Here is a 27,657-nt window from a genome sequence, read left to right as displayed (position 1 = left end):
ACCTCCCTCCGCCGCTTCCCCGCCCCGCAGTCAGAACTTGAGGCAGAAGACAAGGCTGCTCGGGCTTATATTTTGTCTAGGAGATGAAAGAGCAATACTCATTAGCAACATACTTTTGTCTTTCTTGTAGCCTTGATTTCAAATCTAGTCGCAAATCATAAGCTTTTGTGTTGCTCAGATGTTCCTTATCTTAATGAGAAAACTTTTCGGAAAGGGAGCGCGAACTGCTAGGTAAGTCAGCTCCCAGGCTGCCAGGAGCGGTGGCATTCCTCGGCTACACCGGACAGCTGCGAGTTTCAAGAGAATGACTAAAACTTTCAAGTCACCCAGACCTCCACTTCCCCTTCTGCTTGCTGCAGAAAGAGATGTAACCTGAATCTTTGTTTAGGTTTGGGTTGGGGAGCGAGAATTTAAAAGTTATGGCAAATGCAGACAGCAGATTTTTTAAAGTCAAGTTAACAGGACATCCCCCAATTTTTTTTCTTTAGTACTAAACCTGAAGTCAGTTGGCGTGTTCTTATAAAGATTTTAACATGTAGAGAAGGCGGGTTTTCCTGAAAGAGGCGAAGCAATTTCTCCAGGAAAAGACTTTCCCCCACACGCCCCCTTCCTTTATATTAGGTTCCACCCTCTGGAAAACAAAACTTTTTTTTTTTTTTTTTTTTTCTTTTCCTGGAGGGACAGAGCTCAGTGAAGCTGGGAAAGGAATTTTAAGAACGGTTCATCAGAAAGTGGTCAGGCCACAGCGGCCTCTTTGGACGAAGACACACTTGTAGCATTATCCTTCTCGGCATCAGCTTTTATTAGTGGATCGGGGCGGGGGAGGGGGGAGATCGGCAGACACGGACAGCCTCTGACCCTCTGGAGTTGGTATGTGATAAGCAGCCCTAGCAGTGCCATGTATTGGAAGAACGATCAGATGTTTGTGTGTAAACTAGTAGCAAAGGACGTGCCGGAGCTGGCAGTTCCCCCTGAGAAGGTGAGCGAGCCGACGCCTGGCCAGACCAGCTGAATCGCAGTGTCCTTGAAACTCGAGTTGTGTGGGCTCCTAAACAAGGTTCAGAAACTACCTGTAACGGCCTCATCTTCAGACCTGGCAATTTTTTTTTTTATTACGTAGTAGCGTTAGTCAGTAATCATTGCACTCCCTCCCCAAAAGCTCACTTAACCTGAGACATGGAGACTGTAATTTGGGAGATGAAGCCTCGAGCCTAAGGCGCTCTCAGGTCCATGTGAGTCGTGCTTTTGTTCTATTTGCTGTGGTGATCGTGGCGGTCCGGGAGAGTGGGTCGGGAGGACTGGGCGGCTGTCGGGTGGAACCGGAGACCTGGCTCGTTTCGTTCGGCTGCCCGCGGACACTTGCCTGCCCTGAGGCACACCTCCCTCTGCGGGGCTCCAGAAAGGCCTCCGGGATCCCTGGGCTTGCCGGGAGAGCCATTTTACCTAAAATGCCAAAAGAAAACCGCAGGGCACAAAACGAGTCACGCGGTTTGTCTGAGTAGACTGGGGAAGCTGACAAGCTCTCACCTCACTCGGGAGGCAGGACCTGTGGGTATTTGGTGTTTTAAGTTTGAAATCATCTGCAGCCTGTCTGAGGGCCTCAGCAGGACCCGCGCGGGGCGCCCCTGACTATTTCTTTGCTCCGAAGCCGGTTGGGGACACCAGGCGAAAGCGGAGCTGTTCTGTTTAAACGCCCTTTGTGTGTGAGGACGCGGCCTCAGTGCAGCTACGCTGGGTCCCGCGTAGGGAGCGCACCCCAGAAAGGGAGGGTCTCGGCCGACGGTCCGGGAGGCCCCCAGGTTGGTATCTTGCCTGGTGCTTCCAGAGGGAGGGAGAAGGGGAGGTGAACAGTCAGAAATGCAGAAGTGCGAGTTCGGGGGACCCACCCGCCCCCGAGCTAGAGTTTTTGGAAACGAAAGCGGTCTAAGCCCAGAGACGCTGCGTTTTCGTTTAAGAACAAAACTCCAGCAAATACTTGGAAACACTTGAGTAACGCGCGTTGTTTCTTTAAAACATTTTGTCAGAGGTTGGGTGAGTTCTTGTAATGGCACAAATTAAATTCAGCTGGATATTTTCCATTATTCTACCCGCTTTTTGCGCTGGTTAAAAATAATCCTTTAGTAGCTCAAATGTTGACTTACTGAGCAATAAGTGGCAATTTACACCTTAAAGAAACGAGTGTAAATCACTCGCCACTCTAATTGCTGTAAGTTTACGAAAGAGCTGCTGGCTCGGTTTAATCTGAAGCATTTTCATTCAAATTGTCATCGGAACAAACACCAGGCTTCTTAAATCCCGCTGTAATTAGCTTTCAAGTATCCTATTAAACCTCTTCACCTTTCGGGCTATCCTATTCAAAAAGCCCCCTTTTAAAAATATATATGTGTCTTGCTCTTTTAATTGAGGTTATTAAAGAAATCAAGTTTCTTCTCCCACCCCCTCCTCAATCCTCTTTTCTTCTCTCGCACTCCACCTCCCACTGCCCCGCACCCCCTTTAGCCCGGTGTTCCCCGCTCCGCTATGATTGACGTCTGGAAAGAAAGAGCTTTGTGAGGGGATGATTGTTATTAACTTGTTATCCCCGGCGGGGGGGCGGGGAACCGACGTGCCCGGGTGAGCGCCGGAGACCCGGAGCCCGGGGAGCGCGGGACGAGCTACCAGCGCTCGGGTGGCGGCCGCCAGCGGCCAGCGAAGGAGGCTGCGCGCCAGCCCGCCCGCGGCGCCCGGGCTCCGGCGCCGTGACGGCTGCACGCGCTGCCCCGCACTCTGAGGGCCTTCATTAGCTCGCTCCCCGCGCCGAGGCTGGGGCGGGCAGCACGCTCGGAACTTCTGATCTGTTTCTCCATACTTTCTCCCCCTCCTACTCCGCAGTGTCAGGGGCTCATGTCAGAGGAGTGCGGGCGGACTACAGCCCTGGCGGCCGGGAGGACTCGGAAAGGCGCCGGGGAAGAGGGACTGGTGAGTGCGGAGGGGCTCGCGTGCTGGCAAGACTGGCCGTGGGGAGGCGGCGCGGGACGAAGGGCCGCTGTCCCTGCGCTCCTTCCAGGGCCCAGCTGGCCCCTCCTGCAGCAGACAGAGGACGGGGCGGGGAGGGTCTGGGTGGGGTGGGAAGCTTAGCTGGCCCGCGAGGAGGGCAGGGGCGCAAGACTTCTGGGGTCCGAATAGGTCAGGGGTCGGCAGCCCCGGCGGGTGCGTGGCCAGAGCTTGGACTCGGGGAAGAGGGCGAGAATCGTGACCTTAAGAAGCTGGGGGTGGGGTGGGGTGGCCAGGGGGAAGGGAGGGGAGGCGGTGGGGGCGCCCTTGTGGGTAGGTGGGATGCGAAGGGGAGGAGGGGTCTAGAACCGCCTGCGCCTCGCGGTTTCCTGCAGGTGAGCCCCGAGGGAGCGGGGGACGAGGACTCGTGCTCCTCCTCGGCCCCGCTGTCCCCGTCGTCCTCGCCCCGGTCCATGGCCTCGGGCTCCGGCTGCCCTCCTGGCAAGTGTGTGTGCAACAGTTGCGGCCTGGAGATCGTGGACAAATACCTTCTCAAGGTAGGATAGGGCCTCGGGTGCGAGGCCCAAGGGGAGCGGGCTTAGCGTGGGAGCTCTGGGTAATGTTCCTCCCACCAACCTTTCCGTTCAAGTTCTGGGTGGAGGTTGTAGGCTTTCGCAGAAAATCAGCCCAGTTTAGGGCAACTCATGCGGTGGGATAAAGTGAGAAGAAATCCCAGACTCTTCTATGTCGTTGCAAAACAGCTAATGTGTGACACATCCTGGTCTGGACGCGCCGTATGTGTGTGGATGCGCTGGAGTCAGCCACCGGCTTGTAGTGGAAGGGAAGTGGAAAAACCCTTATCCATTCTGAGACAGAAACCTGCTTAGTTATTTTTCACCCAGCCCTGAATTATTCCTTTCTTAAACATCTTTGTTCCCTCTAAACGGACTGTGGTCTCTCCACCCCAGTGACGCCCACGCCCATGACTGCTTAGAAGAATTTTAAGTTGGTATGTATTAACTGATTCCCTTTTGCAGTGTCTCTTTTGGTGAAAGCCACTGTAAAGTAGCTTAAAGGATCTTTTCTGGACAAATTTTAAAAATACAGTCCTATGTTTTTTTACAGTTACCTGAGGTTTTTCCAAAGTAAAAGTTTATAGGTCCATTTAAATAAAAACCATTTCAATATCTTCCTGCTCTTATTAAGGTTTAATACTTCTAGGCCACTCAATGCTGTTGTTACATCATCTTGAGTGCTTGGGGAGAAAATGGAAATTGATATAAAGTTAGACACACACAGCCTGGGAAGAAGTGTTTCAAGTGTGGTTTGAGAGTTGATTGTCTTAATTTGTTTTACTTTTCTCTTAAAATATTGTGGGGGAATTTTGGAGTAGAAATTTTGGCAGGCCACAGTTATCCACCTCAGTGCAGATCATGGTCCCATGTGTCTTAATCAGAATATCATGGGGTTTCAACTTAAACAGCTTTTTAAAACCACTATTTAAAATAATGGTCTCTCCTACACTGAATTAGTAGCAAACCAGTTCACTTTCTATTCTCTCCCCACCCTGCTTAGGTTTTCAAAAGGATTAATTATGGAGAGTATGTGTTCAAAATTCGTGTTAGTGGGTTTCTTTAAGTTTCTACCTCAACATACAAAGCTGCTTCATCTGTAAAATGGGAATGCTACCCTATAGATAAAACCTAGAGAAAATGCCAGAAGAAGTTTTGGTAAAAAGATTTAAAAATGACTAAATTAATCTTACTTGGTGGTTGATTCTTAAAGCTGGCAAATTAACATTGGCTTTCTCTTTAAATCTGCATTCTTAAGATTCCACTTTCAATGTTTCTAAAACTGAGCCTTTTGGATATTGCAAAATCATCTTTTGGGTTAAAACTAGCATCCTATTTTTAATGAGCCCTCTCAATAATTACCATAATCTTTAAGAATGTTTCTGAGTAGACCTATGAAGGCTCTAACCCTTCACAGCAGAGAAGATATAGAAGGGTTATGATGAAGTGACATTTAACACACCCTCTGAAATAGATAATAGTTTCTAGTGTTAATCTTGTATACATTTATATATTATATATCTTTGTATTGTATAAAAATCTAAGTTAAGTGAGTTACATAAAGCTTTCCTTTGTAATAGGGCAGGAGTCCTCCCAATGAAGCCTTCCATGTACAGTATTATTGTACCACTTCTTGTATTCTTTAGTGTGTAATTTCTAACTAAAGTTTGATACTATATGATTGACAAAAACTGAATTATTAACCTTTATTTTCCATTTTGAGTACTTCCTGCAGAAAAGTTTGAGTTTAACTTGAGTCACTGATTAAAAAAAAAAAAAGTTAGACCTAGTATGGAAATATTATTTTAGGGTGTAAATAATATAGAAAAACACTATCTTGTGAGGCAAATAAAATGGAGTTAGAAAAGTATGACAGGAGTTAGATGCATTGATTACCTTGTCCAATAACTTCAGTGCTCTGTCCTTTGGGTAGTTTTTCTGGCTTGGTCCAAGTTGTATGTTTAGACATACACAGATTAGATTAATAGTAGGTTTATAGTCTCCAGAATCTCCTCTCTTCACCTTACTTTACTCCCTGGCAAAGAAATGGAAGATAAACAGACATTTTAGGAGGGAAGTGAACTTTGAAAAAAGGTGACAACCAGGTCTGGCTTTAGGAGGGAGTAAGAGGGAGGCCATGGCTCTTCCCCTAAAGCCTAGCTTTAAAAACAAAACAAAACAAAATCCTGGTTAAGACTGAAATACAGAAGGCCCTAAACAGTGGAATTTTAAAGGAAGCCTGTTCTTCTAAACTTTATACTGGTTGGTCTCATTTTAGGAAAAAAAATAAGGAAAATGCTTTTTTTACTTCCAAGGCAGTATTCAACATTGTTAATATTATTTATTCAGATTTCCTCAGATTTCTTTCTGTTTTCATTATTTTAAATATTGTCTATAGTGAGCATGTAAGTTCTAAGTTCTTGTAAAGACCAAAACTTTTTGAATGTCATCAAAATGAGACTCTCATTAATGCTTTGGAAAGAGACACATAACTGTAATTAGAAGTCAGTAAAACTTTCAGCTTCGGAGTACCTTTTATATATTGCAGAAAAACATGTTGGACCGTAGTTCTAATTCGATAGACACATAGTCTTTATTATGGAACAGTTGAGCAAAAGCCATATCTCACAGTCATTTACTTTCCTATTTTAGTCATTGGATCCATTTTTAGGGTGTAATTGGTGTTTTTGTATGTTACTGTTCTTTTACATGACATTCAATTAAGCATAAATCAGGTTCTTGTGTCCACTTAACAAGAGCAAACTTTGGGAGCCTGCATTGCATGCAAGCCAGTTCTATCTAATACACATCTTCATACTCCAGGGCTAAAGTTGTAGCGCTTATAATATAATGGCAACAGTTTAAAGTGAAAGTAATTATGACTTGTTCCCTGGATTGACAATATTTCATGTTCCTATTTAGAAAGTATAAAATACTGGCCTTATTAAACACCATCTTATGTTTTACTACTTGAAGTGTAAGTGGAAAACAATGCTTGGGTGCTTTTTTAGAACCACTTATGATTAGATTTATTTTTTTCTCCTGTAGCCAAATCAATAAGCAGTTTTACCAATATACTTTACTACTTACTTCTATTGTTTCTGTTCAGCTGTTTAATATTAGAAGAGAACCCGGGCTTCTGCTACATCAACATTTAAATTTATCTAAGCAATTTCTGTCCTGTATAGGTAACTATCTTACAAACCTGCGTTTTCACTTTCTTTATTGCTCTGTTTAGGAGGTATACAGTTTATAATTGTTTAGCCAAAAAATAGGTTGAGAGAGTATGTGTTTTGTCTTCTTTAACCACAAGGTTTCATGCTGGGAAGAACTTGGTAAAATATAACAAAAAAACCTGTATGTAGGACTTTAAAGTAACCAAACTATTCCCTGTGTTCATAAAGGTTCCATTTAAGAAAGAAAGAAAAAGCAACCTGAATTCTTCAAAGGAATAGAAAATATTATAAACACAAAATGTGGCATATATTAGTATAAATTTTTGGTTGAGGTCTAAAAGATAATATATCCAGATACATGTTTACAAAAATGACATCTTTTGGATGAAAACATTCAGAGCATGTGTTAATATATTAAGGGGCCAGTTTTTTAAATTGCCCAATACACAAAACCAATGAATACTTTTCTTAAATATGATATTACAATGGCTTCTCTTCCCTTCACAGGTGAATGACCTATGCTGGCATGTCCGGTGTCTCTCCTGCAGTGTTTGCAGAACCTCCCTAGGAAGGCACACCAGCTGTTATATTAAAGACAAAGACATTTTCTGCAAACTTGATTATTTCAGGTATGTTATGAAGCTTTTTCTTAGTAGATACTTGAATAAATTATTATGCAAAGAGACTTTTGTAATAGGCTTTTTCTTGTTCAGTTTTATTTAATGAAGCCCAGTTTTTCTTATTTAAGAGATTTCAAAATGAGGGTGCTTTCCTGTTTGAGATATAATGTGTATAAATAAGCATGTTTATCCTTTTTGGGAATTCAGTAGACAAAAGTTAAATAATACTTTCACTTTGGGGAGTGAAAGTTTGAGGCATTACAAACAGGGAATCTTTTTTGCCGTACATAGGTATAAAGTATGAAAAACAAGATAACTTATGACAACGCCCCTGTTTGGTGGGAATGGTTAGATGAAATAAAATCATTATGGGGGAGAAAAATCAAGATTTTGTTATGCTTTTACCAGTTTACCATAGAATGATCCCTACTTATAAACCTATAAAATTCTAAGGGTTTGGCACCATGATAAACCATAGTATTCAGAAGAATTGACCATTCTGGTATAAATACACCAAATCTAATTCTGCCTCAAACTATTTCTTTTGTCCAATCTTCAGTTTCTGAAATTAGATGAGATATCACATTTTCTGCATGTGATCTCTGTGTAGTTTAAATTTAAGGTTTCTTCCAAGGTATAATTCTGTATGAACAGTTGTGTAGAAATTAAAATAATTCTCAAGAATGACTTTTAAAAATTACAACATATTTTCTTTATTTACTTTTCTAAATGAAAAATGTTCATTGTAAAACGGGGAAATTAATACTATATAATAAAGGCTGTAATACTAATTATGTTTGTACTCCATTTCAAAAAATTATTTCAAAGAGTTTAGTGATTAATTTGAATAAAAATTGCTAGGTAATTTAAAGTAATTTATGAGACCCAGAGTCTTCTTTAAAATCACAGAATTTTATAATTACCAAAAAGGCATATTTCTCAGCAGGTTTACTTTTTATTACTTCAATATTGGTAATAATTTGCTTCCTCATTCACTTGGGATAGGCTAATCTTAATTTTTGGTAGTAACTTAAAGCCCTTTGAAAGGTTTACTTTGAAAGATTTTACAAGTGAAAGTCTAGTTCTTTAGGATTTTTAAACTCCTTGCTTCATGTTATATTCTGAAATTTGTCTTTAGGATTCTATTTTTCAGAGTAACTAAAAAAACAAAGTGGTAATAGCTTTAAAGATGTATCTGTCAATAAATAGACACTGACTAATCTAGTGTGATTTGGGCATGCAGGGCCACGACTGTGATTGTAATAGGAGACATAACAAAGAGTTCCAGTCACTCAGGCTGTAAGAAGAAAAGAACTATTTACATATAGCTTTGGTATTTTAAGATTGACCTGCATTTAATGTCCAGTTAGGACTCTGAAAATTTAGAAAATATTTCCTTCCTTCTATGGATAACAATACAATAGCTTTTTCACCAAAGGAAACATTTCTGACTTTTCCTTTCTCACCCAACAGGGTGAAGAATTTCTGTTATATACATTCTTTGATAATTTCAACATTAAATATTTACATATTTTAACATCCTAAAAACGATATTTAAATCATTTTCTAATCTTAACTTGGTTTTAAGAAGTCATTATTTGTATCTTCGGTTTTTCAGTATAAATATCTTCAGCATACTTTTGCACTTTTAGATTTTCAGTCTGGAGAGTATGTGTGTTTATCTTGATTCTTTAAGTAAATTTATAAATATACTGATATTTGATACAACAAAAGGGATTTTAAAACTCATTTTAAAAGAAAACTTCAATCTTCTTTTAGAGGAACAGAGAAAAGGTCTTATTTTTATAAACAGGTTTGAGTTGTGACCCTATCTCATCTTGATTTCTTATTATATTGACTTTTAGAAAAATAATTGATTCTTGTTTCATTCTCACAATATTTAAATACTTAGGTTATTTCAATGGGGTAACATAATGTGCCGGTTTAATATTCGACTGATGAATATCTCACCAGGCATTAAAATATTTACCTTCCACACCTCTATTTAATGTAGAAGGTATGGAACTCGCTGCTCTCGATGTGGGAGACACATCCATTCTACTGACTGGGTCCGGAGAGCCAAGGGGAATGTCTATCACTTGGCATGCTTTGCCTGCTTTTCCTGCAAAAGGCAACTTTCCACAGGAGAGGAGTTTGCTTTGGTGGAAGAGAAAGTCCTCTGCAGAGTACATTATGACTGCATGCTGGATAATTTAAAAAGAGAAGTAGAAAATGGTAAATATGTACTTAAATACTTTTGAGTCTTTTGAGACAGTGAATACAGGAATAAAAATAACTTTTCCTAAGGTCATCTGAATGCATTATTTTGTACAATGTATAAGTGTGGTAAAACTCATTAAGTACTCTACTGTTTGTGATGGTCTCTATTTGTTTATTTACAAGGAAAGCCATGGTGTATGTATTAGTTTTGTGCCATATTCTCAGGCAGCAGCTTTGAGTTAGGGTTTTGCTTTTCTTTTTGTAAATAGTTGTTTTCCTGTATTTGCTGGGCCTTAGATGTGTACTTCTAACTTTTTGAACTTTTCACTAAATATACAAGTCTGTAAATGGAATATTTTTTGTACAGTATATCTGTAGTATGTTTTAAAACTTAAGGGGTTTTGCCGTCTAGAAAACATATACAGTTACACAAAAAGCCAAGAGATATAAGAAACCTGTTATTGCAAGATGGGTGTACCCATTTGAATTACCAACATATATAGTGTGTTTTTTAAATGCAGGGAATGGGATTAGTGTGGAAGGTGCCCTCCTCACAGAGCAAGATGTTAACCATCCAAAACCAGCAAAAAGAGCTCGGACCAGCTTTACAGCAGATCAGCTTCAGGTAAGCATAACAATGAATTTTTGATTTTTGAAGCCCCTCCCAACCAAAAAAACAAAAAGTAACCTCCATGCTGCCCAAAAACATTTTTATGTTTTCTAAAAAATTAGCCTATGTGTTTTATGAAAACTAATTTGGTGAATATATGAAAACATACTTATTGCCCTAAAGTGTTTGCATTTCTAGCATCATAATATAATATGAAATAGTCATTCAAGTTTTGTTTCCCTGGGGTCTATTGGTATCAACATCAAAGTGGAAACAAAGTATTTTGTCCTGACTTCCTGATTGCATCGTTCTGAACCAGGCATTTATATTACTACACATAATTGCAATGGAAGACAAAATATTTTGAGACTCTGAAAAGAGACATACATGTCCCATGTGAGTCTATGGGACGCTAATGTGTTAGTCTTTGTAACAAACTGCAATGAGTCATTTAATGAACACAATTGTACGGTTTTTGAGTAGGAAATAATTGAAAGTGCCTTAAAGTAAATAGGAAACTACTGGTTGACTACAATTGAGCAGATTCCTTTATGTTTTTAAAGGTGGTAAAGGGAGTACTTCTATAATTTGATATTAAAGTTTTATTATGTCTCCTGAAAAGGGAGGGTTTTTTTTTAGCTTAGTTGCCCTAAACATGATTGTTATAAATTTGATTTATACAAATTATCAAAATAATTAAATTACTCTTTGCTTTATAAACCTATATAATGATTCCTTCTGGCATTTTTGCAGATAATGAAATCATATTTTCTAAAAGATTAATGTGGCTGAGGTATTTGTTTCATGTTAAGGAAAAGTAACATTTGTTGAACACCTATCACACTGCTGGGTGCCTATACATAGTATCCATCTTAGCTCAGACTTTAAAGGACATTTATGCAGTGTTAACAAATGAATAAAAGTAACTTTTTCAAAAATCACGTTTAGTATTCTAAGACCTGCCAGTATTTAAGATGGATACAAGTGTTTCAGGAGATAATTTTTATTTTGAGAATGATTTAGGAAAGAAACCTTGATGTGACACACATATTCCAAGGGAACGTGGCAATGGGAAGCACTCTAGCATTAAAATCTAGATCCATTCAGAAGAATTTTCCAAATGGATGATTGTTTCAGATTTCTTAATTTAGGCATAAATTCGATTTCTTAATTTAGGCATAAAGTACATAGTCAATAAGCAAAAAATGAAAGATAAGCCAATTGAAGGAAGTATCTCTGTTTGAGCCTTGCTTTCTGGGTTCTTCATTGGATTATTATGAAGATCACACAATGCCCTGTCAGAAGATGTGAGTACTTCTGAAAGACCTGGAAAAATACTCAGTCACTAAAGGTGTCTAGTTAAAATAGAATCTCTAATATAAATCTGTTTTCACAATGGTCTGTTCCCATGAAGGACTGGCTGTAATTTTAATAATTACAAGGTTGATAACTTTTATTTGATATAATAATTTATTATTAAAAATAAAATTGTGAAAATTTGAAACCACTGTAGATAGACACTTTTCTATGGGAAAATAATTACAAATACTAATTAAATAAAATGGGAATAATATTTGTGGAGGTCTTTTTATGCCAAATCCTATACCAGGCATTTATCTACTTTATCTCCTTTAACTTTTACAACAAACCTCATTCAAGAGTGCAGGAACTCCTCAAAGCAAACCACCAAGGGAATGGTTGAGAAGAGATTTGGAACCTTCTCCTCAAACATCTGGTCTCTTCATTTTGCTTGATCTTCCAGGAGACCATGAGTGGAAGTCTGTCTTATCAAAACTCCAATTAATAGCAGCAGCAGCTAAAACAAAAGAGTGAGATTTTGAATCTTGTAGATAGCCTTATGGTTAAACATGCATAAAATATTTAAGCCTTGCATTATGGTATGTAAATGTGATCTAAATCATAAGTTTTAAAAATTGTATATCAGAATTATAGGTTTTAAAAAATGAAAGCATATTACCATTTTCAGATTACTGATGAAAGCATAGGTAATATGCTTTCAAAGTATATTCTCATTCAATATTTATTAGCATTTTATCTTATGGAAGGGGTGGCTGAAACAAATGAGATACAATCTTTGTCCTAAAGTGGTTCTTTATAATTTAGGAATCTGAAATAGATATTTTAAAAAACTTTGAATCATTTATTTTAGCCAGACACTCTAATAAATTTGGTATCCTTATTGTCAAACTCTCCTACATTTAGGAATGCTGAATATTTTCAAGTAGAGCTTGAATTTGGCAAGATAATAAAATATTACATGTGACCAGTGAGTAAGTCAAGACTATCTAGTCAGTACCTGCTTTGGACAGAGGAGAGTTAAAATGGAAGGGATAAATAAGAAAAATTTCCAAAATTATTCTATAGAGATTTATGGGGAGAAAAAATAGTTTAAGACTCAGAGGATGTATTGGCAAATATATTTCAAATACCGCCCCATTTGTAGAAATGATATTTAAGAATTTCCTGCTAATATTATGGATTGCTTATTCTATGTAGAAGCACTCACTTAGTGATTATTAATATTAAACACACCAAAGTTAGCTCCTGCTTTAGTCTGTTTTCAGATTGAGTTACTGCTATGCAGCCTCCTGACTTTTCTGGTAGATCTCCTGGCCTAAAAATGATGAGTGTCTACAGAGGCTCACTCCTTGTCCACGTTAGAAGAACTTGGAAAAGGAGTGAAGTAGGCTTCAGCAGCATTAGTGCCTAGAGAATAGTGAAACTAAGTAGAAATTAAAAGTACCTCTTTTTTCTTTTTGTGTGTGTGAGACTAATCATTGATACTATTGAAAGGAAGAACAATCAACTCATCTTACTTTTCCTTTAGAATATTTCAATTCTAAATGATCAGAGTTGTTTTGCTTTACTCTTTAATGAGAAATTACTTAATTAAATACAATTTGATTGCAGTTAAATTTGTGAATTTAAAAATGCATTTATGAAAGGCATGAAGTTTCTGTTTTGTAAATTATTAATAATGACCTTACAAAAAAAATCCCCAAATCTGTTCAACATTTTTCTATTTGAAAAATTAAAAAACAAAGACATAATTTGCTCGTTCTTTTTCTCTTTGGGGTTATTACATGTTCAACTGCATAGAAACATAACTCTATTTTCACAGGAAGATACCAAAGTAACACATTTGGAGTAGGAAAGAAAGAATAAAGTGAACTGAGCAAGAATAAACTTTTAAGCCAATTCTGCCCTTTTTTAAAAGCAAAAATCCATGTTCTGTTTACAGTGAGTCTGTAGATACAATATAGTTAGATGGGAAGCCAAGAATACTTAATTCTAGAAGGGTAAATTTGTAAACCTCAAAATTTGTAAACCTCAGAAGGTTTCCCAGAACAATATTGGCCTTTTTTTCTACACTGTCTTCAGATTTTCCTTACATTGCCAAGTTTTACTCTGTCAGAAACTCTTAACATACTCTCTGACAGAAAGGGAGTTTAACTCCTAGGGATACGAAGAATAAGACATTCCCCTTGATCTCAAGGAACTCACTTTCCACTATGGAGATAAACTTGAAAACAAATTATTTAGCTACCCTGTGACAAGTGCAGTGGCAGAAGATAGTATTATATGAGGAGCATAGTGGAGAATGCAATTAATTTTGCCTGCTGAAAAGAGTAAAGTCCAGCAGTGCTTGAGGTCTTTAATAGATTGGTTACCCACATCCTGTGCCTGTAGACAAGCACAATCACATTGGGTGCCAAACTCTTCTCTCTCATTCTTCATAATAATACATTTTTTACATTTTGTAATGCTTCCCTCAGTTGACTGACTTTTAGTAATAAAATTCAAGTATCTCACTTAATTCTCATAATGATTCTCTTTTCTGAAAGAATTCGAAGTTTTTGGCTTGTGCTTATATTCTAGTACTCTCTCCCACACTACTCTTCTCCCTTTATCTTTTATTATAGGTAGTCATTGGCATGTCAGCATCTTTCTGCCAGGAAATTAAATCCAAAGAGTTTTGTTTCATATTTCACTATCTCTTAGCACTTGGCATAGTGGTTTCAATCCAAAGTCTTACATCAGAATCACCTGTAAGCTTTTAAAATATATACATGTTTAGACTCTGGTAAATTCTTATTCAGTGGACTGGTGAGTGTCTCTTTTTAGACACCTTTTTTTTGCATAGAGCTAGTGCTCAAAACTATGATGGAGTTGTTACAATTAAGTGGAATCCTTCTGTTGATCTGTATACTATTAGGTATTAGGGGCCTTGAACATCTTTAGCTCAGGAAAGGTTGGAGACAAATGTGATATGATTTTTGTATTAAGTTTTCAAATGTTGGCAATTTTTTAACAAAATGGAAAAAACAATAAATGAAACTATTGCTATTTGATTTGTGGGTTATAAGATTGAAAGAAAAGAAAAGGTGAGCTTATTTTTAACAGCATAGTTGAGAGAGTTTTACATTGAAATGGATTTTTTTAAAGTTCTCAGCATAGCAACTTGTGTATAAATTTACAAAATATGCATTCGTTTTCACTTACACATATTTCCCCATACCGATTTTCAAGTAACAAAAGTATCCCATGTTCTTGTGCATGTCTTACCTCTTATGATAAAAATGCAGGAAGAAGACTGAGCTGCTTGTTTTTAGCTATTTACTACATACATGTTTTAAACAACAGGTTATGCAAGCACAGTTTGCTCAGGACAACAACCCAGATGCACAGACACTCCAGAAATTGGCAGAAAGGACAGGCTTGAGCAGACGTGTGATACAGGTGATTACTTTACTTTTTTTTTTTTTAAGGTTTTTAAAAAATAGATATCGGGTCTCCCTATGTTGCCCAGACTGATCTTGAACTCTTGAGCTTAAATGATTCTCCCACCTCAGCCTCCCAAAGTAATGGGATTACAGGATGAGCCACTGTACCTGGCCACAGGTGATTAACTTAAAGGTCAATCAAGAGAAACAAAAAATTCTAATTCTGGGTATTTATAAGTATGCATTGGGGTTTTTTTGTGTGTGAAGAAATGTGAAAACATTGCTTTCTCATTTTAAGTCTCTTCACATTCTAAATCAAATTTTTAAAATGTAATGATTATCCTGCTTGGGCTAGGCTACCATTTGTCAAATGAGTCTTTGCTCATGTTACTTCATTCAGTACTCACAGCAACCCTAAGATCCTCAGGCTAAACATGTTCCAAGATAAATCTTGCTCTAAGGTCAGTGTTTTTTCCTACTTTTTTTATGATTGTGTGTGTGATGGCTGCTGATGGCCTTTGCCAAAGATCCAGGGAGAGGAACTGGTGTGAACAAAGCTGAAAAGTGATGAATTAGTGCAAGTTTTTTCAAATGTAGAATTTATGTTTGGAAATAGTGGGAAATGAAATTGTTGGAGTTAAAGTTGGAGAGGCCTGTGAATGCAGAGTTCTCTTATGAGCAGGTAAAAGCCATGATATGTGATTTTAGGAAGAAAGGGCTAGTCACAGCACATGGGAAGAACTGGAGTTGGGAGAGACTAGATAGAGGTAAGCAGCTTAGTTGGAAGGCTGGAATGCCCAGCAAAGTAGTGTGGTTTTGTTGTTGTTGTTGTTGTTTGTTTTTTGTTTGTTTGTTTCTGAAGAGACACTTAACTGGGGTAGAATTCATTTGGGAAACTTTTTGAAACAGGGTCATGTGTGGCCTAGGCTGGAGTGCAGTGGCGCAATCACAGCTCACTGCAGCGACCTCCAGGTCTCAGGTGATCCTCCCACCTCAGCCTCCCAAATAACTGGGACCACAGTTGCACACCACCATGCCTGGCTAATTTTTAAATTTTTGTAGAAACAGAGTCTCACCGTGTTGCCCAGGCTGGTCTCAAATTCCTAGACTCAAGTAATCCTCCTCCCTTGGCCTCCCAAAGTGCTGGAATTATTGGCAATGAGCCACCATGCCCAGCTGAGAAACATTTTATTGAGTGAACACTGATGACAGTTGATGGATGCTAGAAAGACAAGAAAGAATTGGTAACTGCAATGGGGAAGCAGAGAGGAGTCAAAGAGTAAATGACTCTGCCAGGCTCAGTTGCTCACACCTGTAATCCCAGCATTTTGGGAGGTCAAGGCAAATATGTCACTTGAGTACAGGAGTTTGATACCAGTCTGGGCAAGATGGTGAAACCCCATCTCTACAGGAAAAAAAAAACAGCCAGGCATGCTAGTGTGTACCTGCAGTCCCAGCTACTCGGGAGGCTGAGGTGGGAGGGTCACCTAAGTCCAGGAGGTTGAAGCTGCAGTCAGCCATGATAGTACCACTGCACTCCAGCCTGGGTGATGGAGTAAGATCCTCTCTCAAAAACGTCAGTGACTTATAAATTTCAAGTCAAAGTAATCTTGGGAATGGTGCCATTGACAGGAATGTGAAAGTCAAAAGAAAGCTGGATTGGAAGTTGGACCCTTTTAGCTGTGCTAATTATGCAGTGATGGTGGCAGTTAACTATGCAAACAGGTATTTGAAAGAATGAACAGGACTCAAGCAAAGAGATCTAATGCCATGAAATTAGATAAGATCCTTTAGAAAGAGATCATAGGGTATAAAAGGTGAAGAACGGGTTTCAGAGAGGAGAGCAGGGTAAGAGGTGCTATTTAAATGGGACGTAGTAACAGCCAGAGTTGAGGAAGGAGTCGGGTGGAGAAGAAGCATGGAAGCTGAAGAAGTGGGGTGAATTCAAGAACGAGATGGCCAGCTATGTCAAGATTATCAGAGAGACCAGGGAAATGGAAAATAATTTTATTTCTTTTTTTTTTTTTTTTTCCGAGACAGAGTCTCTGTCACCCAGGCTGGAGTGCAGTGGTGTGATCTCAGCTCACTGGAACCTCCGCCTCCCGGGTTCAAGCAATTCTCCTGCCTCAGCCTTCTGAGTAGCTGGGATTACAGGTGCAAGCCACCATGCCTAGCTAATTTTTGTATTTTTAGTAGAGACGGGGTTTCACCGTGTTGGTCAGGCTGTTCTCAAACTCTTGACCTTGTGATCCGCCCGCCTCAGCCTTCCAAAGTGACGGGATTACAGGGGTGAGCCACCGTGCCTAGCCGGAAAATAATTTTAAATAACACTGGAAGTCCAAAAAATTTAAGGAGTGAAAGCAAGTAACCATAAAAGGCAAGAGGAAACTCAGGGAGGGGAGAGGCAAATGTCTTCATTGCACATATTATATTTTGTTTCTTAATTTGGGTGGTTGATACATGGGTACTTATTCTTCTGTAAGCCTAAAGGTTTCATAATTAACAAATCACCTGTACAAAGAAGCAGATGGAAAAGACCTGATGATACTGCAGCTTCTCTAAAGACCTAGGGTTCACAGTGTTTTAATTGACTGCAAGGTAATGAGGCTGTCTTAGGAGACAAGTTCTACCACTTCAGCACTTTCAGATATCCAGATTATTGTGCTTATTTCAGAGTGCCAAATTTTAAGAAGGGACTAATAAGCAATCTGAAAAACATACTACCTCAAAGGCTACCAGGGTTGTGAAAGATTTAGATCATGCCATAATATTAAAGGCAGCAGGGATATTTATCTGGAGATAAGGCCAGGAGATGGTAAGAGAAAGAGTAATATCCAGAGTAGGTGTCTTTAAATATTTGTGAAAGGCTTCCCTGCAACGGAATGTAGAAAAAGGCACTGGTGTTCACTCATAATGAATTTTTTCGTTATTGAAAGGCTACACAAATGGCACGGACTACCAAGGAAGGTAGTGAGTTTCCTGTGCCTGGGAGAACAGTTTTCTTTGGCAGGTAGTTCCGACTCCATGGGCTAAAAGTTCCTTCTAATTTAAGACTCTGTATATTCATAACAATGATAGCTTCAGGTAAGTCAGATGCATGACTTATATCATTTTGAAGTTGGAAGCAAAGAAGAAGGAGAGTTTTCTTAGAGCTTTTCATATTTGAAGGACTAAGGAACACAGGCAGACATCTGTCATGTAATTTCCAGGCATTTAGGTTACTAGTACTATGAGCAAGTTAACTTTGCCCTAAGCCCTACCATTTGGAGAATATATTTTGAATGTTGGCTTTCAGTATGTTAAGGTTGAACATTAAATATTTTTGATATGATTCCAAAGGAAAGAGTACTAGCATGCTTATGTGTTTATTATTTGTATCTATACATAGGCTCACTATATGTTGTAGCCCTTCAGAGTATTTTATAAGAATTACTGTGATCTCAAATAGTAATCATACTTTCCCTCAGCCTCCTTCCTAGCATTGGGCATAATATTTTAGAAAGGTAAGAAAAAAGAGTTTTTATTACTAGACTTCTTCTAATATGCAAACTAGGTCACCCAAAGATTAGGAGGAAACTGGTCTGATACATGGAGAGTTTCACGTTTCCTAGTTACAAATATGCTTAGTAAGACATTTGTAATAAAAGCAGAGTGTCCTTATACTGAAGTCAAAGAATAAAGATGAGTGATTTTTTTCCCCACACACTGCATCCAGATACAATCACTGTTCACATACTCTTTCAGATAAGTGAATTATGACTTTTATGTTGTGCAGAGACAGAGTAAACTATTGCTATTTCTTCCAATCAGTGTACTAGGAATACCCTTCCATATTAACATCATATTTATTGCCACATATATTGAGCATAGCACAATTTATTTAGCTTCCAATTTTTCACTATTATAAAATGCTGCCATGAGCAACATTGTATATCTACCTTGCGTGCTTGTTCAATAGTTTCCTTAGGATAAATTTCTGGAAGGGAGATTGTTGAGTCCCAAGATAAAACATGCATAGGGCCTTTATACAAACATGAAATCTCTTTGCCTTTGAGAAAGTTCATACAACTTTATTCTGCCAGGAGCTACGTACAAGAGTTCCTTTTCCCCAACTCTGAAGAATCCTGAATACTGTTACTCTTTTACATCCTTTACAATTTAATAGTTAGAAAAGAAAATCTCATTGATTTTATTTCTGTTTCTTATATTATCAATGAGCTTGAACAAATTAGTTTATTTTTTCATTTTTAAGACCGTATGTTTTTAGCTCACTCTTCTGTTGGGTTATTTTCTCTATATCTTACTGATATTTATTAATCCTATCTGTCATGTTAACCTTTCACGGTTCATCAATTTCCTTTTTATTTTTTCCACACAGAACATTTATATTTCTATGTGTTTAAATCTCCCAGTCTTTTGATGGTTTTGGCCTTTTTTTTGTTTTGTTTTTCTTTTTTTGAGATGGAGTCTCACTCTGTCACCCAGGCTGGAGTGCAGTGGCACGATCTCAGCTCACTTCAACCTCCGCCTTCCGGACTCAAGCAATTCTCCTGCCTCAGCCTTCTGAGTAGCTGGGACTACAGGTGCGTGATACCACACCCAGCTAATTTTTGTATTTTTTGGTAGAGACGGGGTTTCACCATATTGGCCAGGCTGGTCTCGACTCCTGACCTCGTGATCCACCCACCTCGGCCTCCCAAAGTGCTGGGATTACAGGAGTGAGCCATCGCGCCTGGCCTTTTTGTTTTGTTTTGTTTTGTTTTTTGAGATGGAGTCTTGCTCTGTTGCCCAGGCTAGAGTGCAATGGTGCAGTCTCAGCTCACGGCAACCTCTGCCTCCTGGGCTCGAGCGATTCTCCTGCCTCAGCCTCTCGAGCAGCTGGGACTACAGGCACCTGCCACCATGACTGGCTAATTTTTGTATTTTTAGTAGAGATGGGGTTTCACCATGTTGGCCATGCTGGTCTTGAACTCCTGAACTTGTGATCTACCACCTCGGCCTCCCAAAGTGCTGGGACTACAGGTGTGAGCCACCACGCCGGGTCTAGTTTTGGCCTTTCTTATGCTTCCATATCTAGAGAGTATTTCAATGTTGCCTTTTGTTTTCTTAAACTTTTATTGTTTCAATTATTTACGCCTAAACTTTAATTTATCTGGCTTGGTTCATGGGAGATAGGGTTTTATCTATTTTTTTCTCTCTTTCAAACTCTATCAGTTTTCCCTAAATCAGTGAAACATGCTTTCCCAATAAAATCCCATCTTTGTCATATATAAAATTATTATATTTGGCTTTTTGTCTGGGCTTTCTAAAGGTTTCATTCTCTGCATTAGTATTTTGCTTTTCCATTATATCTACATGGCCTGATTTTAGCTTAGTTTATGATTTAGAAGTCAAAAAATTTAAAGTAGTTACTCAGAAAATGTTAACTCTTGTTGGAGGTTTGCAAACAAGAAGGAGGAAATTTTGTCAGTGAGGAGAGTCAAAAGGACTTATATTTGATTCTGAAGCTGGGTAGCATTCATGCCAGAAGGAATTTCCTGATGTCTGGAATCTTAAACTATATTTTGCTCTACCAGTTAGTTACATGATACTTTGTTTTTGCAAACCTCCTTCTGCTTGATTACCTGTGGATGATCTTTCCAAGAAGCTGCTTAACAAGATAGTTATTCTGCTGTTTATATTATACCTTCTTCATGTTTATTTACAAAGTTTGAGTGTTTTTTTTTTTTTTCAATCAAAAGATGGTGTTTCTTTTGTTTTACAACTGCATAGGTTCCATTCAATATATAATTTATTGGAGACAGATACTTTGAAGAAACTCTGGGAATCATAGTGCAACATGTTTTAGGTTATATGTAGTCCTCTGGCGTATATGTCTTCTGGGTCCCATAAGGGAAAAAGGCCGGTGGCAGTGGTTCCCCCTTACACATTGGAGAATGAGTAATGTCATCCTATTTGGGTGAGACTAGTGTTAGTAGTGACATCTATTGTTCCAGAGCCTGTGGGCAGAACTGTGGAGTTTGGGGTGTGGTCTATAGGTATCTCTGAGTCTCACTAACACTCCAGAGAACAGGGATGTGGAGGAGGCTGTGACTTCCCACTTGTCTTACTGGTGGATACCTAAGTCTTGTCCCAGAAACATTCCTTAGCTGCTACTTTTCAGCCTCCTGCTCAAGGCTATATACCCCACTAGATTATTAATTTTTTATTCTTTTAGTTTTTATCACTCTTGAGAGTATACTTTGCCAACCTTCTATTTTTGAATGCCAGGGGCAGGGTGTAGTTCTGAAGTAAGGCCAGCTTTTTCTTATAAATTCTTTGCAGCTTCCTTTTATTTCACATTAATCAGCCCTGATTGCCTTGTGCCGTCAAGGCCCTACCACCAGCCTTGAACAGACTTATGCCCCTGATGTTTTCCTGGCCTCATATCCCTGATCCCAAAATGTTCTCATGCTAAGTTTTTATCCCTTCGCCTCTCTTTCCTCTCATGACAGAATTGTTTGGAGTGATGGAAAAAAAGTGATCAGTATTTTAATGAAGAAACACTCTCTCTTTTTTTTTTTTTTGAGACGGAGTCTCGCTCTGTCGCCCAGGCTGGAGTGCAGTGGCATGATCTTGGCTCACTGCAAGCTCCACCTCCCAGGTTCACTCCATTCTCCTGCCTCAGCCTCCCAAGTAGCTGGGACTACAGGCACCCGCCACCATGCCTGGCTAATTTTTTGTATTTTTAGTAGAGATGGAGTTTCACTGTTTTAGCCAGGATGGTCTCGATCTCCTGACCTCGTGATTCACCCGCCTTGGCCTCCCAAAGTGCTGGGATTACAGGAGTGAGCATTCTGGGCAGCCTAGACTGACCTGGATGTAAAGCTCCACTTGCCCTGAATTTGCTTCTTTTATTTCTGCAGTAGAGTGGACAGCAGGGTGGTTAGCACTTTACATTTTGTGAACTCTCATCAGTGGATGTGTTTGTATTTAATTCTACTTAAATATTATGAGTTTTTTTCTTATTAAAGACCTGACCTTAACATGCTTCTTAGGGAATAGCCTATGTATTCACCAAGAGAAATTGAACTCAGCAGGTTAAAATCTGACTGGAATAACTGAATCAAGAGGTTTGTAGAAAGCTTTAAGTTCTCAGTAGGGATTTTAGTCATTTGAACAAGGATTTGAAATAAGTCCAGCAGGTGCCTAAGAATACATTTAGTAGTCTTTTTTTTTTTTTTTAAAGTTCTGATTAAAAGAGCTTTTTCTGCTTTTCTTTTTGTCCTAAATACCAGTAGTAAAACCAAGGAGATTTCTCTGGAATTCTTGAGGGCCCTTCCCCACCTTTTCTGGGGAAGATGCCGATTTAGTATAGAATTGGCTTTTATTTTTATTTTTTTAAAATCTAATGGAGTTTTTGGGGTATTTTTGTTTTGGCTTTTTTGTTGTTGTTGTTGTTTTGTTTTGTTTTGTTTTGTTTTTGAGACAGAGTCTTGCTATGTCGCCCAGGCTGGAGTGCAGTGGCGCAATCTGAGCTCACTGCAACCTCTGCCTCCTGGGCTCAAGTGATTCTCCTGCCTCAGCCTTCCGAGTAGCTAGGATTACAGGTACGAACCACCACGGCCAGCTAGTTTTTGTATTTTTAGTAGAGACGGGGTTTTACCATGTTGGCCAGGCTGGTATTGAACCCCTCACCTCAGGTGATCTGCCTGCCTCAGCCTCCCAAAGTGCTGGAATTACAGACATAAGCCACAGCACCCAGTCAAATCCAATAGAGTTTAATAATTGCATTCAAGGGGTAACCTTAACATTTGACCAACTCAAATTCAACAAACCAAAATCCCTTAAGCAATTGGTCCCCTTTCCTACTTAAATAGAATTGGCTTTTAGGTAAATCACCAGAGAGCTATCAACTGAGCAAGAAAAATGACCACTGTTATTTGGACTAAAATGTTTCTTTTCTGTCTATAGAACTTTTATAAAAGCTGAGTTACATTTATGCAGTGCTTGTGTGGTAGTGTGATTGAGGTTGCATTCATTTTTTAACTGAGTTGATAATGTGCTCAGAAGCTGGTGTGTAACCTACCTACTTCTCTTGCTTTTCTCCCTGCTCAGGTGTGGTTTCAGAATTGTAGAGCACGCCACAAGAAACACGTCAGTCCTAATCACTCGTCCTCCACCCCAGTCACAGCAGTCCCACCCTCCAGGCTGTCTCCACCCATGTTAGAAGAAATGGCTTATTCTGCCTATGTGCCCCAAGATGGAACGATGTTAACTGCGCTGCATAGTTATATGGATGGTAGGTATCCCAACATTTAACGGCTGTCTCCCAGGCAATCAGCAACTGGTAACTTCTAATATTAGATTATTGATACAATTCACATTTTGAAATATTACCTCAGTAGTAGCTGAAAAATATTGTGGGGGGTGCAGTAGAGAGCAAAATTATCCAAACATTTTTATTTCTGTGATTACATTTTAAGGAAGAAGTTTAATACTCACCTTGCAGCTAAGATGCAAATATTAATAATGACTCAATGCTTGATCTTTACTTAGAAATTTTTTGTTTGTTTTTACCGGTAAATATTTAAATACTTTATTTCCTGTGATCAGAGCAAGTGTTCACTCAGATCTTTAGATGGGAGTTTAATAAGTTTTGTTAAAGAGTTGTTTTTTATAGAAGAAAATCACACATTTAGAAGAGTGCATACGTAATAACTATTCAGCTTGATGAATTAATAAAATGAATGTATCCGTATAGATATTGCCCAAAGTAGCAGATATAATTAGCATTTCAGAAGCCTCTCTTATGTCTCCTTCCAATTATTATCCTTTTCTCCCAAAGTAACATGGCACTGATTTCTAAAACCACCCTTTAGTTTTGCCCTTTTTGAACCATACAGAATGTATTTTGTGTCTCACTTCTTTCAATTACATTGTGAGATTCACCTATATTATTGTGAGAATCTGTTATTTGTTTTCATTGTTATATAGAAATCCACTGTAGGAATATACCACAATTTATCCATTTCCTGGTTAATAGATATTTGTGTTTTTTCTAGTTTGTGCTTTTATGAATATGCTGCTATGGACTTTATTGTACATGCTTTTTGTGCACATTAATTCACATTTCTACTAGATATGTACCTGGGAGTGGGACATAAGGTCATGGGCTACACATATGCTCAACTTCAGTCATTCTGACAGATAGTTTTTCACAGTGGTTGAACCAGTTTACACCTTGACCAGCAGCAAGGTTCAAGGTGCTTCACATCCTCACCAACACTTGGTATGGTGTAACTTCCTGATGTTAGCAAATTTGATGATTGTGCAGTGCAATCTTATTTTAATTTGCCTTTCCCTGATGACTGAGCATTTTTTCATCAGGCATTTGTATATTCTCTTTTGTGAAGAGCTGTACAAGTCTTTTTGTCTTTTGGCCTACTGGCTTGTCTTTATTATTTATTTAAATGGATTTGCTTAAGTTCTTCATGTAATCTGCATATAAAGCTTTTTGATAATTGTATGTGCTTAGAATATTTTCTCCTACTTAGTAGCTTGGCTTTTTCTACTCTCTTAATGGAATGTTTCATTGAGCACAAGTTCCTAATTTTAATGTAGTTTATTTCATCATTTTTCCTTCATGAGCCATGCTTTTTTTGGTGACATGTGCAAGAAATTGTTTATACTCAAAGATAATGAAGATATATCTTCTATGATATCATCTAGAAACTTTGTTTTACCTTTGCTGTGTAGATTTACAATTCATTTGGAACTGAATTTTGTGTGTGGTGTGAGGTAGAAAGTGAAGCTTTTTTGTTATGTTGATGAAAATAGAAAATGTCCAGCTTCTCTGTAGAGACATATTTGCCATAAATCAAATGTCCATATGTTGTGTCAATTTCTGTACCTTCTGTTCTATTTTATTGGTCTATTTATTTTTGTGTTGCTACTTAATCATTCTAATCATGGTAGGTCTATAATTTTTAATATATGATAACGCGTTTCTATTTTGTTGTTATTCAAGTTTGTATTGCCCATTCTTGGCCCTTTATGTTTTCATAAAATTTACCTACTTGTCTATTTCTACCCCAAAAGGGAAAACAATTAAGATTTTGATACAATCTATTACAGCAAATATATTGATCAATTTTAGGAAATTGCCATCTTAACAGTATTTTCTTCCATACCATGAACTTTAGCATGTCTTTCCATTTGTTTAGATCATCTTTAAATCATCTCTTATGATTTAGAGTTTTCTGTTTAGTAATCTTGCACATCTTCTGTTAAGTTTATCTCTAAGTATTTCTTTTGATTCAGTTGTAAGTGGTATTTTCTCTATAAGTAGAAATCTGGGTTGGTAGTTATTTTCTTTCAGCGCTTTGAAGATATGATTACCTTGTCTTCTGATTTTCATTGTTTGTTTTGCATATGGATAGCTAATTAACCTGGCCCCATTTATTGGTAAAGTCAGCTATTGACCTTCTTGCTCCTTCGAAAATAAACGTCTTTTTTCCTCAACTTTTTTCTTTGTGTTTGTCTTGAAAAAGTTTTATCATACTGTGCCTGGGTGTGCTTCTTGAATATGTAGTTTGATGTCTTTCATTATGGAAAATTCTCAGCTTTTGCCTCCTCAAATATTGTTTTTGCTCCTATGAAAAATTTTTCTTGTTTTCTTCTGAACTATTTTTCTAGTTCACTAATGCTCTCTGTATCTAATATCCTGTAAAAAAAAAATCATCCACCGACTCCTTAATTTCATTTATTATGTTTTTCAGTTTTAAGATTTCCATTTATATGCTGAAATCATCCATTTTGTCACTTTATCCTTATTTAAATTGTTATACTAAAGTTCAGGTGTGATAACTCCAATATCTGGATCTTTGGTGGGTCTATTCTGTTTTCTTAATTTTCCTCTTTATTTTCTTTCAAGTCATGTCTTGTTATTTGTCTTCTTATTTGCTATTGCATTTCAGATGTTGGGTATGAGTAACTAAAAATAATTTGAGGCTGTGGATGATATCTTCCACTAGAGAAGATTAGTTTTACCCCCCAGGTAGTCAGAATAGGGTGAAATCAACTTAATCCAATCAGGCACAAATCCTTAAGAGGGCTGGTGTATTTTTGTTTTACTACTTCTTGGAGTTAGCCCTTTGGAATCACAAATGAATCCCTGTTTTGTTTTGTTTTCTGTTGTTGTTTTTAACTAGGGCTTCTCCTCTTCAGCGGGCCCTGCTTTTTAATTTTTGTTTCTCACCACTCTGCCAAAGTCTAACTTCTGAATGCTCTGCTAAACTTCTTGGCCTATCAGACATTTGTTTTGTTTTAAATTGTCACTTTGTGGGAGGAAAAGCATCCTCATTTTCTTTCCCTCCACTCTGGGACTTTGTAAGTCCTCACTACTTAAGTGTCTTTCAGATGCCTTCAAACAGATTTTAAAAATTTTGTCCAGATTTCCTAGTTGGTCTCAGAGAAAGGTTTGGTTTGAAGCAACATAGCCCTTGCTGAAAGCAGAAACTTCGTTTTAAGTTTTGGTTAGATAAAAAATCAGAGCCTGTACTGTTGTTGCCATTTACTTATACTAGCATTAAAATTGTGTGTGTTCACATGAAAGACAGTAGTGTTGCTTGAGTCCAGTGTGTTTTGATGTATGCTTAGGGAGGAGGTAATTAAACATTAATGAAAGAAACTTGGGGAAGATCATCCTACACAAACACCTTCATGAGAAAGCTAGCAGCATCTCTGAAGAGGAACCCATGTCTTTCTAGCTTCAGGGTGAAGTGCAGTGAATGGGGTATGGATGGAGGACATTAAAATGGCAAAATCTTGTGGCCCCAAATAAAGATTTGGGGGTAAAACTGTTCCTGGACTCTCACTATGCTGAATAGGTTAATGCTTCTGCTGAGGTCAGTGGAATGAGTGTAGCTTGGTGCCCTCAGCTATAATGAGTGATGAAAACATTGCCTTGGATTGTTTTTGTTTGTTTATAAATCAGTTTTATGCACCCTACAAAACTGATCCACAAATTTCTTTCTATTTTGTAGCTCATTCACCAACAACTCTTGGACTCCAGCCCTTGTTACCCCATTCAATGACACAACTGCCAATAAGTCATACCTAATTCTGTTTTCAGGGATAGACTTGATTAAGGATATAAATTTGTCATTTATTATGTATAAAAGACCATTGAAAAGATATTACTGTTAATTTTTTATTTAACACCTAAAGCATTTCCAACATCACTTTGCTGCCCAGGTATGTATCTATAGTTGGCCTGCAAGACACTTTTATTGATTCTTCATTTTTTGTAAAACTTATGTTTACAAGAAGAAAACAAATCAAAACATTTTTTGTATTGTCTGGAAATAGTTCACTCTAGTGTGTATCTGTTAATTTATTTGTCATCAAAAGAGCACTTTGCCTAAAAGAAAGGACTGACAAGTGTGCAAAATGTTTACAATCTTTTGTGAAATTGTAGTTTATCATTAGTTTGTATCTGTAAGTTATTGTTATAAATATTACCTGTATTTTTTGTTATATACAACTTTATACTTTGAAGCTTGTATCTGTGAATTTGCAACTGAAATTTATTTTGCCAATGTTTTCTGAATGAACTGAATAAAGCTTCTGTTGTAGCATGCCATGCAAACACATTATTGTGTTTGTGGTTGATGAATTATGGCTGTAAATAACACTATAGTTTAATAAGCCCACCATTCTGAGTTTATTAAACATTTTCCATACTTGTGAAAATTTCAA

The 27,657-nt window shown here is 38.1% G+C and overlaps 1 protein-coding gene across 1 annotated transcript; it reads left to right on the top strand.

Annotated features, from left to right (window-relative positions):
* Positions 1 to 27,657, top strand: LHX8 (LIM homeobox 8). The gene is made up of 9 exons (XM_034967706.4): positions 1 to 979; positions 2,872 to 2,958; positions 3,369 to 3,530; positions 7,229 to 7,350; positions 9,356 to 9,576; positions 10,083 to 10,186; positions 14,837 to 14,932; positions 23,014 to 23,197; positions 26,943 to 27,657. Exons 1-9 carry the CDS (start codon positions 899 to 901, stop codon positions 27,017 to 27,019), a joined length of 1,134 nt encoding a protein of 377 aa, XP_034823597.1. The 5' UTR covers positions 1 to 898; the 3' UTR covers positions 27,020 to 27,657.

The sequence above is a fragment of the Pan paniscus genome, chromosome 1, assembly GCF_029289425.2.
Source record: "Pan paniscus chromosome 1, NHGRI_mPanPan1-v2.0_pri, whole genome shotgun sequence".
NCBI classification, from domain to species: domain Eukaryota; kingdom Metazoa; phylum Chordata; class Mammalia; order Primates; family Hominidae; genus Pan; species Pan paniscus.
This window is presented reverse-complemented; position numbering and strand designations above follow the sequence as displayed.

Excerpts from the sequence above, each read along its gene's own strand:
- LHX8 (XM_034967706.4), top strand. The coding sequence starts at position 899 with ATGTATTGGAAGAACGATCAGATGTTTGTGTGTAAACTAGTAGCAAAG. Across the intron at positions 3,531-7,228 it reads TGGACAAATACCTTCTCAAG|GTGAATGACCTATGCTGGCA; the intron begins GTAGGATAGGGC and ends TTCCCTTCACAG. Across the intron at positions 23,198-26,942 it reads GCTGCATAGTTATATGGATG|CTCATTCACCAACAACTCTT; the intron begins GTAGGTATCCCA and ends TCTATTTTGTAG.